Source organism: Mya arenaria, chromosome 11 (genome assembly GCF_026914265.1).
Source record: "Mya arenaria isolate MELC-2E11 chromosome 11, ASM2691426v1".
Taxonomy (NCBI): domain Eukaryota; kingdom Metazoa; phylum Mollusca; class Bivalvia; order Myida; family Myidae; genus Mya; species Mya arenaria.
In genome coordinates, this window is record NC_069132.1 from 14060982 (window position 1) to 14078611 (window position 17630).

Below are 17630 nucleotides of genomic sequence, written 5' to 3' on the forward strand. Positions count from 1 at the left end.
TTATCTTATTACAATTTATTCCATGTAAATGTATGCTTAACTTACAAATCAAATCACACATTATGTACAAACCATGGTTGGTTGTCATTGAAATATTTGTACGAGAGTTTAAAATCATAAATGACAAAGCTTTTCGTATCTTCATCGTCTATGAAACAAAGATAGTCACAAACCAGAAGTAATTATTTGCCTGTACAATGTTAAATGTATATAATTAACATTTACATAAAACAAATACAAAGCTGGCATTTTGAGGTAATTTCACCTTAAAGGCAAACTTCTAACATTGAATGTTCCAACTATCCAGTACGAGTTCTATTTGCAGTTTTTTTATTACACCATTTTGTAAAAGGGGTCAGTGCCTTTCTGTCTGGGAAAAATATATTGATGCATTGTTTTGACTAAATTTGGGAATTACCATTAATATAATTTAACTGCATTAAGGTTTTGTACTTAAAAGGAAACATCAACTCTTTCACATACAATTTTTTTCCGGTGTTCAATTTTTGCGAAAAGGTATTTTCAACTCATTGTTTTGGAAAAATTATGTATGTTTAAGCATTAGGAGTTGGGCCTAAATTGGAGGCCCAAATTCACCAGAACACATGAACACTGCTTTGACACACAAAATACTATTTTGCATGAATTGCCACCGTAATACACTATATAATTGAATACAATATTTGTATTTGTAGGTTTTTTCTGCAAATAGTTAATGTATACTGGAATATTTAATAAAACAAAATCCCAAAATTTGATCATTCATTACACAAATAATTCTGATCTTCAATTTAGAAAAACTACTTACTTCTTTCCTTAGGAGTTTCTTTATTCCATTGACTTACAACAGCTCACACAATACATAAATAAAAGTACACAAGAAGTAACTAAAATGTATATCTATGCTCACTATCTTGCACAGCACTAGTGAACAAAATCAGCAATGTTTGTCACTGAAATTAATGCCATACACTGAAAAGCACTAGTTTGTTCATATGAATAAACACATATGAAATTCAGGAGTGCTAACCACAAGTTTAAGTATGGCTTCAGCACACTCACTCTAGCATGCCATTTGGTGAAGTGTTATTTGTTATTTGTTCATGACAGCTGGCCATTACTCTATTCTGCTTTCATGAGACCAGCATATTTACAAGACAGCAAGGTCAGTACCCAGCAGTATATTCCATTCACAAGGGGACCAGGACTGTCAGGTATCAGTGTTCGGTCCAGGTGTAGTCACAATAAATACACCCTGTTGCTAGGTGACTCAGATTCCAAGCATGTCAACATAAACCATAAACAGACAGCAACCAAGGCTGTCCCCATGTCCAAATAAACAAACCATGCAGCTTATGTGGTCTCTATGTCAATACATAGCAAACTCTGTAGCCTCTGAGGTTCCTATGTCACAATACACAAAACCATGCAACCTAGCTGGTTTCAATATATCAGTATAAACCACACCCTGCAGCTGATGTCACTATAAAAACCACACCCTTCTCTCTTGAATTTCTTAAATGAGGCCCTTCATCTTCTTATACTCATCCAGGTTTAGAGATCTGCGAGGGGCCCCCTGCTTCAGTGTGGGCGTTGGCCGATTTTGAACAACCACTGCTGTATCTGTAAAAGAGTTCATCAAAAATGTGAAACATTACCATGACAAACAGAGGATATGACTATAACCTTATTCTTAGTACAGACTCAAAAGCGATATTTCAATTCCTTATATACTAGTAACACTAAAATAAATCCATTATTGGAATATCACAAACTACTCTGCCATTCAACATTCAGTAACATAAACAGCTAGAGTAGAGGCCAACTTTTCCTCTGAAACAATTGAAATACTGATGTACCATTACAGAGTTATCTCAATCATGTTGAATACACCCAAGATGCTGCCTGAACAAATGAATGGTTATATGTGATGGTGTGTAATAAGGAGTATAAGATGAACGAAATGGCAGGTGCACAACTGCCATTACTGACCAACTTTCCTATGAAGTTTCATGTGAGTAGGGCAGTTTTTTTGGAGCTACATGCAACACAAGATTTTTCAAACATTTTTTTTATAAGTCTTTTTTTTATAAGTCAACTCTTGTTACACATAACAAAATGCCAAACCGATTGCAGATGCACAATTTTACATGCTGACCAACATTTCTGTGACGTTTCATGAGTGTAGGTCGATACTTTTAAACCTACATAAGATTTTTTAGACCATTTTTTACTAATTCAAGGGCCTTTACTCATATACGCCAAAGTGAAATGTGACAGAAATTGCAGGTGTTCAATTCCCCATAATGACCAACATACATATAAAGTTGCAGGACTGGACAGTATGTGCAACACTTTGAGTGCTACTTGTGACAAAATATATTTCAGACCAATTTTAACTAAGCCAAGGGCCAATTCTCTAGTAAGCTCTAGTGAATTGTTACAATTGTAACAAAAACAGCAGGTGCACCACAGCCCATGCTGACAGCATACCCATGACATCCCATGAGTGTATGTGCAATATACATTTTACATATGTTAATTATTTATTTTACATATATGTTAATTATTTATTTTACATATGTTAATTATTTATTTTTTCACGCCATTTTTTACTTAGTCAAGAGCCATAACACTTGATAGCCCATGTGAAATATGACCAAAATGGAAAAAGTGGCAGTTGCACAAAGGTCCATGCTTATCAAAAAACCTGATTCGGTTAGTTTATAGTTTAATATAAGTTTCTAGAAGTGTATGAACAATGTTTTTGGTGCTACACTAGAGTGTTTGTACAATTTTTTAGTAAGTCAAGGGCTATAATTCTTGTGAGTGGAGTGAAGTGTGACAAAAAATTCAGGTGCACAGCAGCCCATGCTGACTAATATACCTTTGAAGTTTCTTGTGTGTTGGTGCAGTACTTTTGGTGCTACATGTGGCACAAAGATTTTTGTTATGCTAGGTGAGGACAAGATGAATGCAGTTCCCAGAGATATCTATCAGGAGGTATACTTATGAAAAGCACAGTTGCAGTAGACCTACTTGTTGTTGAGAAGTCCATATCAATCTTGATTTCGAAGTCGTGATCTGCAAACGGATCCTCTGACATTTTCTTCTCTAATGTTCTCGGACTTGTGAAAGTCTGTGGCAATATATAAACAAGCCATATCAAATCATTTCCCAGAACACTACTATTTTGTGACTAGCTATTATGTGTCCATAATACAGACATCTCAACCGATCAGTTTTCTTTCATAACTTAATCTTACAAAAATCTGAATTAAGTCTTGGGATGTGGACATCATTATAAACCTGAGATTCTTAAACTTAGAAAAAAATATGTAATTTAACTGATATTTCAACCTTGATTATTGCTGTAATTAATCTCACCTTTATATCACTTGTATTTCTATCTGCTCTAAGCCTTTCCTGAAAAACATCAACACCAGAACCATGACATTCATGTATAAAATATGGAAACAACATTTCAGGTAAAAAAAAATCAATGGTTAGATCCAACTTACCAGACTCTGTCCAATATTTTGTTCGACTTGTCTTTTTCTTTCCTCTTCAACTTCTTTTTTCTTCACCTCTTCGAGGGCAGCATTGGCTTGGGCAACCACCGGCGCTTGATCTCGTGCCTTAAACAGTACACATGCATTTGTGAAAGTAAAGTGATACATAATTGAATCATGTCTGCAAAGATTATCAGTGGAAATCTTGATCAACACCTCCAACAGATTCATACAGCCCTCCCATTAGTGATGTTCCAATAATCGATTATAAAAAAAATTGGTTCGGCCTGATATCGGCAACAATTGATAAAAATAATGAAAACAAATTAGTAAGTGTTTAGATGATATCTTTATCAAAATGGCTGATGAAAGCCACAATGAGCAAGAAAATATCATAGATATAACGTTTATGCAAATAATGATTTAGAGTTTAATACTGTGCATGAATAAAACTTCAATTCTGGTTCTATCTAGTTTTTTTAAAAAATCGATTGTACTTTCGATAATCGGTTACTTGAGTGGAACCAATAATCGATAGTAAAATTGGAACTGATTCCCAACACTACCTCCCATGCAGATGTCAACAAGTGTTCATGGTATTTAAAAGCTCACCAAAGAAAGCAACTCAAATCTTTATAAAAGCCAGAGTGTGAGTGGTCAAGCAAGCTTAGTGACAAGAGTAAGGCACTTCTCTCGGCAGGTGTAAAGGTTGGCCACAGCTTCCTTCATGTTAGTTCAACATTACATCTATAGAAAAATCAGTGAGACCCTTAATTTGTCAATTTTTTACGCATATTTGCCTTGGTGATGATGGTCCTGCTGTTTGAGCAGGTTAAGTGGTCAAGGGAACTCTTTATTAATTGGTAACTTTATCCACATAGTAACCTTGGTGACAAGGATCTTGCTTTGTCGTTGGATAAAGGGGTCAGGTACACAGTTTAACAATAGATTTTTATGACAGTAGTTACCTTGTTGAGGAGGGTCCTGCTGTGTCGTCGAGTGAAGGGGTCAGCTGCAGCTCCTTTCATCTCCTCAAACTCAGCCTTATTGGCCTCCTCCTTCTCTACCTGGTTCTGTAGACGGTTACGCTGGTTGATGTAGCTGGAGAACAAACATCAATCTCCATAGGTTTTATTTTGGTCACTAGTGCTACATAGGATTTTAATGTTGCCCAACCCAAACAACAAATTCTGTTCGGAAAGAAAAATGGCTGGAATCTTCAAAGTGATTCAATTAAAACCAATTATGTGGGTATCTTTTTTTAAAGCTTTCAATGTGCGTGTTTATCTTAAGATGATATAACGCATATACATTTGATATTATTCCCTTTTCATTCTTTAAAATCAGTCCTACTAGACTCCTGACAAACAAATGTCAAAACTTGAATAACAATGACACAATATGAAAATGGGGTTCATTTCCCGTATGAAGTGCATACCTGATGGAGGAAATTTTGGAAGAGCGTATTTTATCAAGGTCCTCGGCCCGTTCTTCCAACTCATCTAGTTCCTGCTGATACTGCATCTGTTGCTCAATGTTACCGGTCAACTCAGCCTGCTCCTGTTCACAACAAACATATGTCTGGGGGTCTTTCATAAGCCAATGTACAGATGGTAGTACCATGTGAACAATATAGGGAGTCAGTGTTTTGTCCATTTATCTTGTATGACTAGAATGTTTTTATATTTAGTATTGTTGTATTACATATCTTCCATATCTTCTGGCCAAGACATGTCTTATTATATACAAATGTTATGAAAATTGCCAGAATGTATTCATAACTTTTACTTTCATAACATGATAAACTACAATCTTTGTATTTATACAATCGATGCAACGCTTTACCTTGCTTTGGTAAAATGTCTATAAATGTATTACTAAAATACAGAAGCAATTCAATACTTATACATCCACTACTTACTCTAAATTTCAACAAGTCTGTCTTCTTCACTGCATAATTATGAGGATTCTTTTTGAACTTCTTTTTTTCTGCAACAATCTACAGAAAAGATAATGAATCAATTGTTAAGTTCTGAAATTTGAGGTTTAGTAAATTATTATAACTGCAGCAAATGATTAGAATATTCACTGTAGCCATGATAAGAATATACACTTTAGTGATATAAGGATGTAATAAGGGCCCAAAATGTTAGCAAATTTGACCAGGGTAGCTATTTGAAGGCATGTAAAAAGTCAAGTGGAGTTAATAAGCAAATTGTTGCTTTAAAATCATTGACATATTCCACGAGATAATGAGCCAAATGTTCAGTTAACTAAGTCAGTAGATAGAATTGTTCATATTTAAAAGTTAACAAGGATGTCATTAATCACCTTGTTGACAAAGTTCTGAACAATCGACCCATTATATCTATATTAATTTTTATACCAAATGATATGCATATAAATAAACTCCAGTATTTATGACATCTCCACCTTCTCAATGTCATCGTCGTTGTACTTGTACTGGTGGGCAGACTGAATGTCCTTGAGTTTACGCTGAACGTCTTCCATCGAGGGCACCTGCTCCCCTGCCAACATCACTGCCTCCTTCCACTTGAAGAACTCAGTCTCTGTGAAGTCCTGGTTTGACACAAACTCCAGCCGGTACACACGCTCAGAGTTCCCATGTCTTCATCATGCATTAGGTAGAAAAACATTCTTAACTATTGTAAATTAATCAGGTATTATACAACATACTGTTTTTTTTTGCTATTTAAATATCCTTTTATGCCAGATCAGATCAATAGTCTGATATCACTTTTCGATAATAGCATCTTTATAAACTTGATCATTTACTTATTTTAATTTGAAAACAGATATATTTTTCATATTGTTATTGTTTAACATAAAAGCATTAGTTTTATACCTTTCTTTCCTTCTTGAGTAAAAAAAAATCTGATTTCCGGTCCAAATCTGAAGCAATAACATAGCAAATGTAACATACCTTAATTTTAACCCTTTATTTGTTCTAGAAGAGCCTAGCTGATATACTTTGTAGGTCTCTAGTACATCAATAATTTCTGCAACCTGAAAAATTATGGGAAGAAAACAAATGAAGTAAATATCCAACAAGAATAGATGTATGAAGTTCAAATATACATCAAGACAAAACATGAGAAATAAATTATTGCTAATAAATAACATATTGGATTTACATTTCTTTTGTGTCATTAGGTGCATGAAAATGTACCTTGTACAAATATTCTATTTTTTTAAATAGCAAATTTTACAGTCCATTTCAATTCGGAATTTTAAATCAGGCAAGGTCTGAGGATTAGGTAGTACTTAAAACTACAATAATTATCTTACCCTAAATACAGGCTTTACTCAGTTAGCTAACCCTGTATACAGCATACCCTATCTACAGGCCTAACTCAGCTAGTCTACCCTATCTACAGGTCTTATTTAACTTGCCCTGTATATAAGCCTTACTTAATTAGCTTAACCCATATACAGGCCTTAGTATACAGACCTTACTGAGTTAGCTTACCCTTTATATAGGCCTTCCTCAGCTATCTTATTCTATTCATAAATCTTACTCAGATAGCTTACCTTGTAAACAGGTCTTACACAGTTCATCCTGTATGGAGGCCGTACTCAGATAACCCTGCATTCAGGCTTTACTTTACTCAGCTTATCCTGTGTACAGGCTTTACCCCGTTAGCTTACCCTATAGACAGGCCTGCTCTCATGGTTGCCGATACCTATCCGTACAAAACACCCACAAACAGTCTGCTTGAAGAAGGGCATGTGACACCATCTGTAAGAGTAATTCTTCAATTACACAGGGCAAAAAACTCTCAAACTTTATCAATGTTTTCATTTCAGTATATTTCCATAGAAAACTAATATTTTTTATATAAAATACTCTATCTTGACAGTAATCTATGAGAAGCAAAACTCAAATCAGCACAGTATAAGGTTACTAAGTCCTACTGATATAACATTTTCATTAAAACCCACTACAGATTAGTATCAGTAGACTTACTTTTCTAGTTTGTGTCGAGATAATCTGATCTTTGACAATTCTTCTTTGGCAGACACAGGAACATACTTTTTCCTAGGTCGACTTCGAGACCTTAAGTAATTAAAAGTTACAATAAAATACATGCCTTAAATGTAACACTCATCATGCTACAAAAGAAAGAACATTCTTTTACTAATTTCCGGCTGTATTTACATATAACGTAAGAGTAAAATCCCAACCTTAACATTTCCAAATCGAATCAGTCAAACTTACTCATTGTCTGAGCTCTCAGATCTGTAAGACGAGCGACTACTGGAGGAACTGGAGCTGCCATCTGAGTCTGATTCGTCTTTTCGGTCCCCAGCATCTTCCCTCCGGCTACCAGCCTTGTCCTCCACATCATCCTCATCTGACTCATCAGAATAGATGTCGCTAGCTCGGAGTGGCTTCTTTTTCTCTTCTTCTTGTGCTTTTTGTTCCTCAGCTGGAAAGGGACAAACATTATTCAGGTAACATTACGAAGCAAGCATTATTTTAATTTTTTTCTAAATTATAATGAACAAAATGAGCTACTTTTGTCCTTGGAATGGAATGTGTTGCTTGTCAGGAGTGCCTATCATTGTCAAACTAAATATAATTCCAATTTCAATGTGAAAAGGCCAAAACTTGGTTGAAACTGGGTCTGATCATTATACTCAAGTCAGAAATAAGATAACAGTTTTACAATAAAAAGGGAAAATAGTTCTGGTGTTTCCTCCAATTAAAGTCCTCCATAAACTCTTCCTACATACCTCTTTTGGTCACAATATGCCAACCCTAACTTAAGTTATACAGTACCAAACGATTATCTATCTTTAGTATCAGTGACCCTGACCTTGACCATACCAAGTTTGGTTGCAATATTCCAACCCTAACTAAAGTTATTTAGTACCGACTGTTTTTCTATTTTTAGTAACATTGACCTAGGCCCTATTGTTCACAAACGCAATCCCATGAAAGGTCTCCAGAAACTCTTCCAATATAACAATATTGGTCACAATATGTGAACCCTAACAGGTAGTCATACATAGTCAAGCCTGATTCAAGTTAACTTTTTTTTGTAATTTTAATGCTGATATGTTAACATTTTTTCTCTTTTATGTTGCTTTGTATGTCCATATATGTGATATGTAGTTTGTACAGAGCTTTTGAAAGTTGATTGTACATATGAAAAGACCGCAATGAAAATCTCAAATATAATAATAGTAATAATTCATTTTTTGCTTGGACATTATGCCTTTAAATTGTAACAAATCTTTATCATGATTTGATAATCAAAATTTACCCTTTAATCTGCACACAATAACGACCTAATATTTTTAATGTTAAAGGGGCATAACTCCGGATCACAGATTTATCCAAAAATCAAACTTGACTGAGACATTAAGCCTTTTTTGTAATCCTAAGAACAATTTTGCAATCTCCTTTTTCTAATAAGACCAGTAATTTCTGACTCAATCTAATTCCCATCAAAGAGTAACCAACATAATTGTATACCTCTGACTTTCTTTTCCTCCCTGCGAGCCTTGAGTTCCTGCATTGCTGTCAATTTCTTGCTGTCCTTCTTGGACTCGAGGTCTTTCCTGCGTTCCTGACTCCGCTTACTGGCCACTATGCCAACCACGCCCTTCTGGCTGCTTCCCTCCGCACCCGTCATGCTCCCTCGCTCCTTTCGCTTCTTCTGCTCCAATTTCTTAGCATGCTTTAGCTTCTTCTCAATTTCAAACCTAAATAGCATGACAAAGGAACATTGTGTCAATACTTTGGTTAAATAATAATGTCTTATCTTACAATAATGACATTAACACTTAATTTCCAAAAAACAAATCGTATCTGCAGAATTCATGTTTTGTTTTGCTTGAATTTTTTGCAGAATGAAAATTAAATCTAATAGATCATAAAATTGTGAAAACAGGTTACCAGTTCAAAAATCAGAAACTTCCTGGCTTCAGAGACTGAATCCATCAAGCATTAAACACCAACCTGTATGGCGTAATAACCTCCTCTTTTGTCAGGCCAATGAGCAGATCTTGATTTGGGGGACATTGCAAACCAACACTCTTTAAACTGCTAATATGTTCAATATCACATCACTAACCTGGTTTTGAGAAGATTTCTGCGTTCCATGCGGTTGAAGAGCTCTGTCTCTCTCTCCTTCTCTGTCATGTCTTCGAGCCGCTGTTTGTCCTCCTCATCCCCGATCAGATTCTCGTCGTAGCCGTCATTAAACTGCTCTTCCCCCGAGTTATCACCAGAATCAGACACCTCGCCTGTACACAGGTAACATACACAAGATAAGTATATGTAAGAGTAAGATAAACAGATTTTCAACTTACTTTTTTATAAAATAAGAAAGCAGGGAAAATTCTGTTTTGCAAAAAACAATTTATTCTTGTTCTAGTACTTAAAAGAATAATGACAACAGCTGATCAATGTGATAACACTACAAGTACAACAATAGTTTAATTAAAACAATTGTGTTTTTTCCAAAATGTTTCCGAAAATATGGAGACTAGGATAAACAGCTAATTTCATTTTCTGCTTACTTTTTTTATAATCCAGAAAACAGGGAAATCAGACTGGTAAAATTCTGGTTCAGGCAAAACATTTGCATTTTGTTCTAATAATTATAAGGAATATTGACAACATCTGATAAATGTGATAAAAATACAAGGAAAACAAAAGCTTTAAAAAAACAATGTGTTGTTTTTCCCCAAAATGTTTCAGATTTATAAAGAATTGATTCCAATAAAGATCAAAATATTTGATCTGCAGTAATTTAAAAATATATATATATAGTGTATATACATATATCTAAAAAAGAATAATGTGCTAGTTGATACCTCTGATCATTAGACACACTACTACACTGCATCAGCACTTAATAATGCAGGCCCCCACCCACCTTCCTCCGGCTCTGACTTGATCTCTCCATCACTCTCACTCTCAGATGAGGAGTGAACCATCGACTTCCTGGCCGCAACCTTCTTCACCTTCTTCTTCTTCTTGCTTTTCTTCCCATCCATCCTCCACTGAAATATATGTACATAATTTATATATAATTTATAGACTATACTAATGCATAATTCATATAGTATTTTAATGCACAATTCATATACTACTTTCATGTATAATTCATACACTACATCCATACATAATTTATATACTATGTTTATACATAATTGGTATACTACTTTATCATTATTATGCATAAATTATGCATAATTCATATACTAGGTTCATGCATAATTCATTTACTATTTTCAAGCATAATTCATATACTCTTTTTATGCATAATTCATATATTAGGTTTATGCAAAATACATATATTCTGTTTATGCATAATTCATATACTTCACATAAGAAGATGGTTCACAAAAACTTTCTTTCAGCCTGTCTGATTTAACATATTTCCAAACTATTCACTAAGCCTATGACAATTTCTGATTTGATTTACTTTAACGTAACTTATATGCAAACTGTCTAACAGCATGAAAGCATTCATGTTAAAAGTATTTGTACATATAATTTACTTTATAGCATAAATTGCCATCACCATCATGAAATGAGTTTTTATGCATAACTAGTGTCGTAACTTCTGACAAGACGTCATAAATGTAAAGCATTCTAAATTGTGCTCTATATAGGGAAGTTTTCTGTATTTAGTGCTCCTAATCATTAACTAAGTATTTATCAAATAAATACAATTTATAACTAAAAATCACAGTTGTGGACATTCAATACAAAATCTTTAAATTGTTTATAAATTTTACTTTAAATTGATAGGAAGTTTTTATCAAATTTTGATAACTCATTTTGATTGACCACTCATGTTTTGATTAGAAAACTAAATTAATATATAACTTCACAAGGGTTATATTCTCTATGAACAAGTTTATGGACTTACATCGCCATCACTACCGGAGGAAGACTCAGAGTCACTCCCCCCACTTGACTGGCTTGCTGTCCTTGCCTGGGAGTCAGATGATTTGCGTACTCTTTTGGTGGCAAGGGCCTTCAGCTCCTTAAGAAACAGAAATGTTGTTATAATGTGGGCAGAAGAAGAGTGCACATGCTCATCTCCATGAGAGCGGAAGAATGCTACTGAAAAAGGACATGGTGCAGCACCTGTCATTAACTCTAGCTAAATGCCCTACATAAATTATGCATAATTGTTCTCGCAATGTCTACACATCAAGTTTAAAATGCAAATGTACACTCAGCATTAATCTATGTCAAGTTGAGTTTACATTTTAAAAAAATATTTGGGTACAGAAAAAGTGGTACCAACATGCAAACCTGTATAAGGTTAGGTTGCCAAAGATTGGAATTTATCTATATTATAGTGTAACAGTTTTTAAAGGTTAGGCAAGAGCAATATTTGCTATAGATCTGATGGCCTTTAATGTTTGAAATATGGAAGTGCATTTAATGTTCTCAAATTCAATATTGCTTCTTTTTAACATCAATCTTAAATATGGTACACCTTAACAGCCATTGAATTAAGACTTTTGAATGATTAATCCAGCATTGTTTCTCTTTTTAGCATCAAAACTTTAACAAGCCCTGGTATATAAAATACAGATTTGAGCCTAGAAACGATTTCAACACTGCAAGGCATGCAGTCTTGTGCTATTTTTGACCACTGCTTTATAATGGTAAAATGACAGAACTCTTCTGGAATTTGGCCTTATTGACTTGACACTGTATTGATATGACTCTCTCTACATAAAAAAGGTTACAACGTAAGACACTCTAGATAACCAATCAATTCCTTATTAGAAACAGTCACATTTTACAAATAACAGATCTATTTCAGTCCTCATTTTATACTCCTTCTTTTCTCATATCATGTGAATATGGTTATGAAAGGATTGGTACTATACAGCCACATTAATTCAATGTTTAGCATTAGCTTAATTTTAAAACCTACCTGCCATGCAGACAAATAAACAAGCTGAGTATCAGAAAAGCAATCTGGCAAATTTACAACTTAACACAACACAAAAAATATACTACGTGAAAGTCCTCAGAAATTTAAAACTTACTGGGTGGTTCAAATTTAAAAAAATCATTGGACAGAATCATATTTTACCAGACATATCATGACACATTGAACAAAAGCATTTTCACAACATACTCAGTTAAATGCGCCACCAATTACATCAAAGTAATTAGTAAAATATTAATATGTCTTACCTAACAAACATCTAATATTTAAATTATTCCATTCATCAAAAAAGGATTTAAATAACTTTGATCTCTTAAAAGCAAGCAGAAACTAATTAATTACCAAAGTATTTACAAGAAACAAGAATCGTCATTCAAAGTCAGTAACCTATTTTTCCAACAATTCAATAGATATTCGTAATTTTGAAGGAAAGTCCCAAAAAAGTCTATTGGCGATTTTGTTTATGGTCGCAAATTAATGTAATGGTACAACAAATAACATATGATGCTCTATAGGTCATTTGTCCAATTGGGAATAGTCCCATTTCTATGTGAATAACACTGAACATGCCAAACAATATGGTGATATTTTCGTCAAGATATTAACAAGCATAATCTTATTCAGACAATGTTTTTACCACACAGTCAGATCAATAGTTATCTGGTCAGACTTGGCACCATAGTTTTAAAGAATTACGGACACTACGGACCATGGACATTACGGACCAGACATTACGGACCAGATTTAGGGACACTACGGACCAGATTGAGGGACATTACGGACCAGATTTAGGGACATTACGGACCATCTTCGGAATCTTACGGACCATGATTTAAACATATTTTTTTTAAATATTCACTCATTAGTTTTTGATTCGTTAATAAATACTTGAATATGAGTGCTCAGTATGACGTTACATCTTCCATAAATCTGTGAAAAATCCCGTGAAGTTCGAATAGAGCATTGGTTCAATATAAAATCTTGTGAAATTCCAAAAGGTGTTAAAGACCTATGCATTTATAACAATTATGTGAACAATAATGAATGAAATTTGAAAGATTGGCAGTTAAATCAGTTAAAAGCAACAGAAGAAATATTTTCCAAAACAGTTTATTTTCCAAAATAAATCGAGCAGAAATATTTTCCAAAACAGTTTATTTACCAAAATAAATCGTACTCGTCCCTGAAAAAGAATTACACATTTTCAATGTCCGCGATTCCGTTTACATAACAACATTTACTACTACTTGTAACCTTTTATGTAATTCCATTTGAAGTGTTTTATGGCTATTCTTTTTATAACTATTACATAAATAAAAACCTTATAACCTTAACTACTACTTGTAACCTTTTTATGGAAATCATATCCCGAAAATAAAAGTAAAGGACCATACCTGAAATTGTGAGGATGTAAACCTCAACTCTTGCTTTTATTAAATAAACGATGTGTGTTTGTTGCAATTCTTGCAAACTGATGTTTAAAACTCGCAATTTCTGTTGCCGTAATTAGTGTTTATTAGTTATAATTGTACCCGTAATTATCGGCGGTATATTACAGAAGAAACAAACATTATACTGACAACCTTTAATTGGCAATCATAAAAGTGTGAAAACCTATTGTAAAGGTGCACTTTCACTTAACCTTTCCATTAAAACAGATGAAACGGAAAACAATCAAATATGACGATTCAAAGTTTATTTCAGAAAGCAATCGTTCACATATGAAAACATTAATATTCACATTTACAATTATAAGATAAACACATATTTCGTTCATTATTATTCAAAGTATTATAATATTTTATTAAAAATACATTGATGTTTAACATTGGAATTTCCTGGGAATTTTCAGTTACATTAAAGATAATTTTCATACTGGGCACTAATATTCAAGTATTTATTAACATATTTAAGACCAATGAGTGAATGAATTAAAAAAAACAAATGTTAAAAAATATTATAAATGATGGTCCGTAAGTTTCTAAAAATGGTCCATAATGTCCCTAAATCTGGTCCGTAGTGTCCCTAAATCTGGTCCGTAATGTCTGGTCCGTAATGTCCATGGTCCGTAGTGTCCGTGACCCTGTTTTAAAAAATTCTTCTAACATCAAGAATCATTATTAAATAAGCATCGAAGTACCATTTTCTTCACAATATTCAGATTTTTAAGACTTGTTCAAGATGATACTAAACATTGATCAAATTAATGCATTCATTCATGTATGGATGTTATGAAGGAGTTTTTCTATTTCACTTTTCAATTCATCACCATCAAGCCCGACAAATATGCCAGACTGTACCATATGAAACATTTATTCCATAATTTTGATGAACCATCAATTTGATATACTTGGTTAGTTCTGAAATCTATATGAAATGTGCTACTGAAGTAAACAGGGATTTATTATTATTTTTGGTTTTGAGTTTGACTTTCATGTTTTTGCATCTGGACTCTCAAACTAACGTACTTCGTCAAGGTTAGAGCCACTACCGCTTGCATCACTGTCTGAGTCAATGAGCGGGGCTGACTTTTTTCGTTTCGACATTATAATATATTTATTTGAAGTATTATTAAGTGAGCAAAAAACAAAATTGTTTGTATTATTAGTTTCCCAGCATGCTAATCTTTCAAGGGAGGTAATGTTTCGCTAATTATTTTCAACCAATCAAATCTTTCTATTTTTTCACTTTTAGTCAAAACGGTATCTAGTCCATTTTTTTTTATTTCGGTTTATAATCCTTTGTCCAATGCTATTTGATTTTTTGAGGTTATTTCACAGTTGACTTCGGAAATTTTAAAGTAGTCATTTGTTTTCTAAATACCGCAATAATTAAATGTGCTTTCAAAAGACTGAAATGTTTGGTCGGATAAAATGGGTTATATCCGAACTTATTACATTGACTTTGGGTTGGAAAATCATGTACATGTTACGGCCTCAGAAGAAGATGCAGGCAGCCTTGATTTAAGCCCAAACTCACACAAGTTTTAATGTTCTATTTTAACCGATTATCACAAAGAATACGTATATTCTCACTGCTTTTACACAAGTTATTTAACAACCGCCGACGTTGATAATGCGGGAGATCATATTATAAAAGTACATGTACATACGTTTGACATAAAAATCTTATGTGCTGTTTTTTTAGAAGTTTTCCCGCACAGAAACGTTCGTTTACTTGCTCGTTCGTCCGTCCATTCATTCAATCATGTGTGCATTCATTTGTGTATTCATTTAATCATTCGCTTGCATTTCATTTGTTTATGATATTCATGTTTTCATAACTTGCCCCAGCATTAATTAATCGTTTGAGAACGTCTGCTTTATAAGTTGAACACTGAAAATGGTCATAAATCGTTTGCATTCGTGTGAACGAACATAAAAGCCTGCCACCGAGGGCAACTGCAGCCAGCTGAGCCGACCGGCCACTAAATAACTGAATGCAAAGTCTGTATAAAGTCGTCGTAAAACGACTTTATCAATCGACACTGAACACTATTTTATAATACAATTTGTCAACGTGTGTGAACAATGATAATAAAAAAACAGAAATAAATACACATAATAAACAACATACAAATTGTAGAAAAATCAATAAATAATCAATGAGAATGTGAACATGGCTTGTATAAATGTTATTAAGTATGGACATTTAGTTAGCTCGATCTTATTTTAAGAGATTTTGTAACAAAGATACATAATTTTATAAGTTCCGTTCTCTCGGTTAAATTCAATAACTGGATACATAGGCGCGTAGGAGCTCGGGCCGCAGGGGCCGCGACCGCGGCCCCAATATTCTGGCTAGTAACGGCAATGGGGTCGCGAATATTTGATACCGATTTTCTTAATAATGGTATTAAATAAAGCTACGCGCATATAGATCAATACCAGTCTGACACGATATTGAATAAACAGGTTACCATATCATAATTAAACCTGTGACCATTTAGCTAATTGGCGTGTGAATGGCGTGAAAACAGTCGGCAGATTATTAAAGACGGGTAAGTGGAAGAAGACAATTATAATTTGTATCGTTTTTGATGTTTCAAAAACTGTAGTTGATTGTGATAATTGCAATTACTCGTTAAAATAGAATTGTCATTAAAAAGTCAGCAATATGTATTATTTCAAACCTGTCACAATAAAGTTTGACTTTAAAATGGACGTTCCAAATCTGCCTAAAAGTTTAAAATTTCCAAAGAGATCTTTTGGCACTAAAAAAACTGAACACAGGGCATTCAACTCGCAATGGTTCCAAAGTCACGCGTGGCTTCACTATAAAGAGGTAAACTGCGCATATTTTTTTTAACATACATTGTGAGACTGCGCAAATATGAATATTTATAAGTAAATAAATACTGTTGTTTATAATAATTAATAATTTATGATTGCACAATAATTAATATGTCGCTGTTGCTCATAATATTATTTTAACCGAAAAAAGGTTTAGATATAAACATAAAAATAAAACCTGAACTCACTGGAAATCGAGTCTTTCAATGCTTAAATTTGAAAAAAATCTCGACGGGAGGGGACAACCCTACCCAGCCCACCCCTTTCGCGGTCCCAATGTCATTTTCCTTCCTACGCGCCTGATACAGATGGCATACAAAATAGTAATTCTTTATAATATATTTCTTAAATGAGCATCAAAATAAGAACAGCTAGATACATGTAAAGTGAATTTCATCTTCGACTTCCAAAGAATTACAGCATCGACAATACCTTTGAGCTTTAGGTATGTCATTTCTGATATTTTGTTAGTTTGAATATGAAGCTGATGTACATATAGACGTAATCGTCTGAAGTGAACTCTTAAATTTCCTGGTAAAATATCTAAGTAAGTTTCATATGCTTTAAAACAAGATTTGACCTTTTTTATATATCCTATTCCCTACTGTTCTGAACCAATCTTGATTAAAAGTATCGTACCACCTACATTTGAAAGCTTCAATGAATATATGTATATCAATACTGAGAACATTATCAAAGATGTGGCTAGAGCCAATCATGGGATTTTGCCATGGAGATACTTTTTAACGTTTCATATTCATTTCTTTTCAAAGATTACCCAAAACGTGTTTTCTTTTTTCCTAAATGGGTACAACCGATGCAATGTGAAAGAGGAGTATGTTTTACAAGATGCTTAATTATTATTACCA

The 17630-nt window shown here is 33.7% G+C and overlaps 1 protein-coding gene across 1 annotated transcript; it reads right to left on the reverse strand.

Annotated features, from left to right (window-relative positions):
• LOC128209693 (RNA polymerase-associated protein RTF1 homolog) lies at positions 1-15108 on the reverse strand. The gene is made up of 17 exons (XM_052913855.1): positions 14938-15108; positions 11426-11542; positions 10424-10550; positions 9617-9788; positions 9016-9245; positions 7753-7963; positions 7501-7590; positions 7182-7272; positions 6457-6539; positions 5946-6141; positions 5434-5511; positions 4951-5072; positions 4481-4613; positions 3522-3638; positions 3388-3426; positions 3040-3139; positions 1-1623 (listed from the first exon to the last, which is right to left on the reverse strand). The coding sequence occupies exons 1-17, from the start codon at positions 15013-15015 to the stop codon at positions 1517-1519; spliced, it is 2091 nt and encodes a 696-aa protein (XP_052769815.1). The 5' UTR covers positions 15016-15108; the 3' UTR covers positions 1-1516.
• Between the last annotated feature and the right edge of the window lie 2522 nt (positions 15109-17630).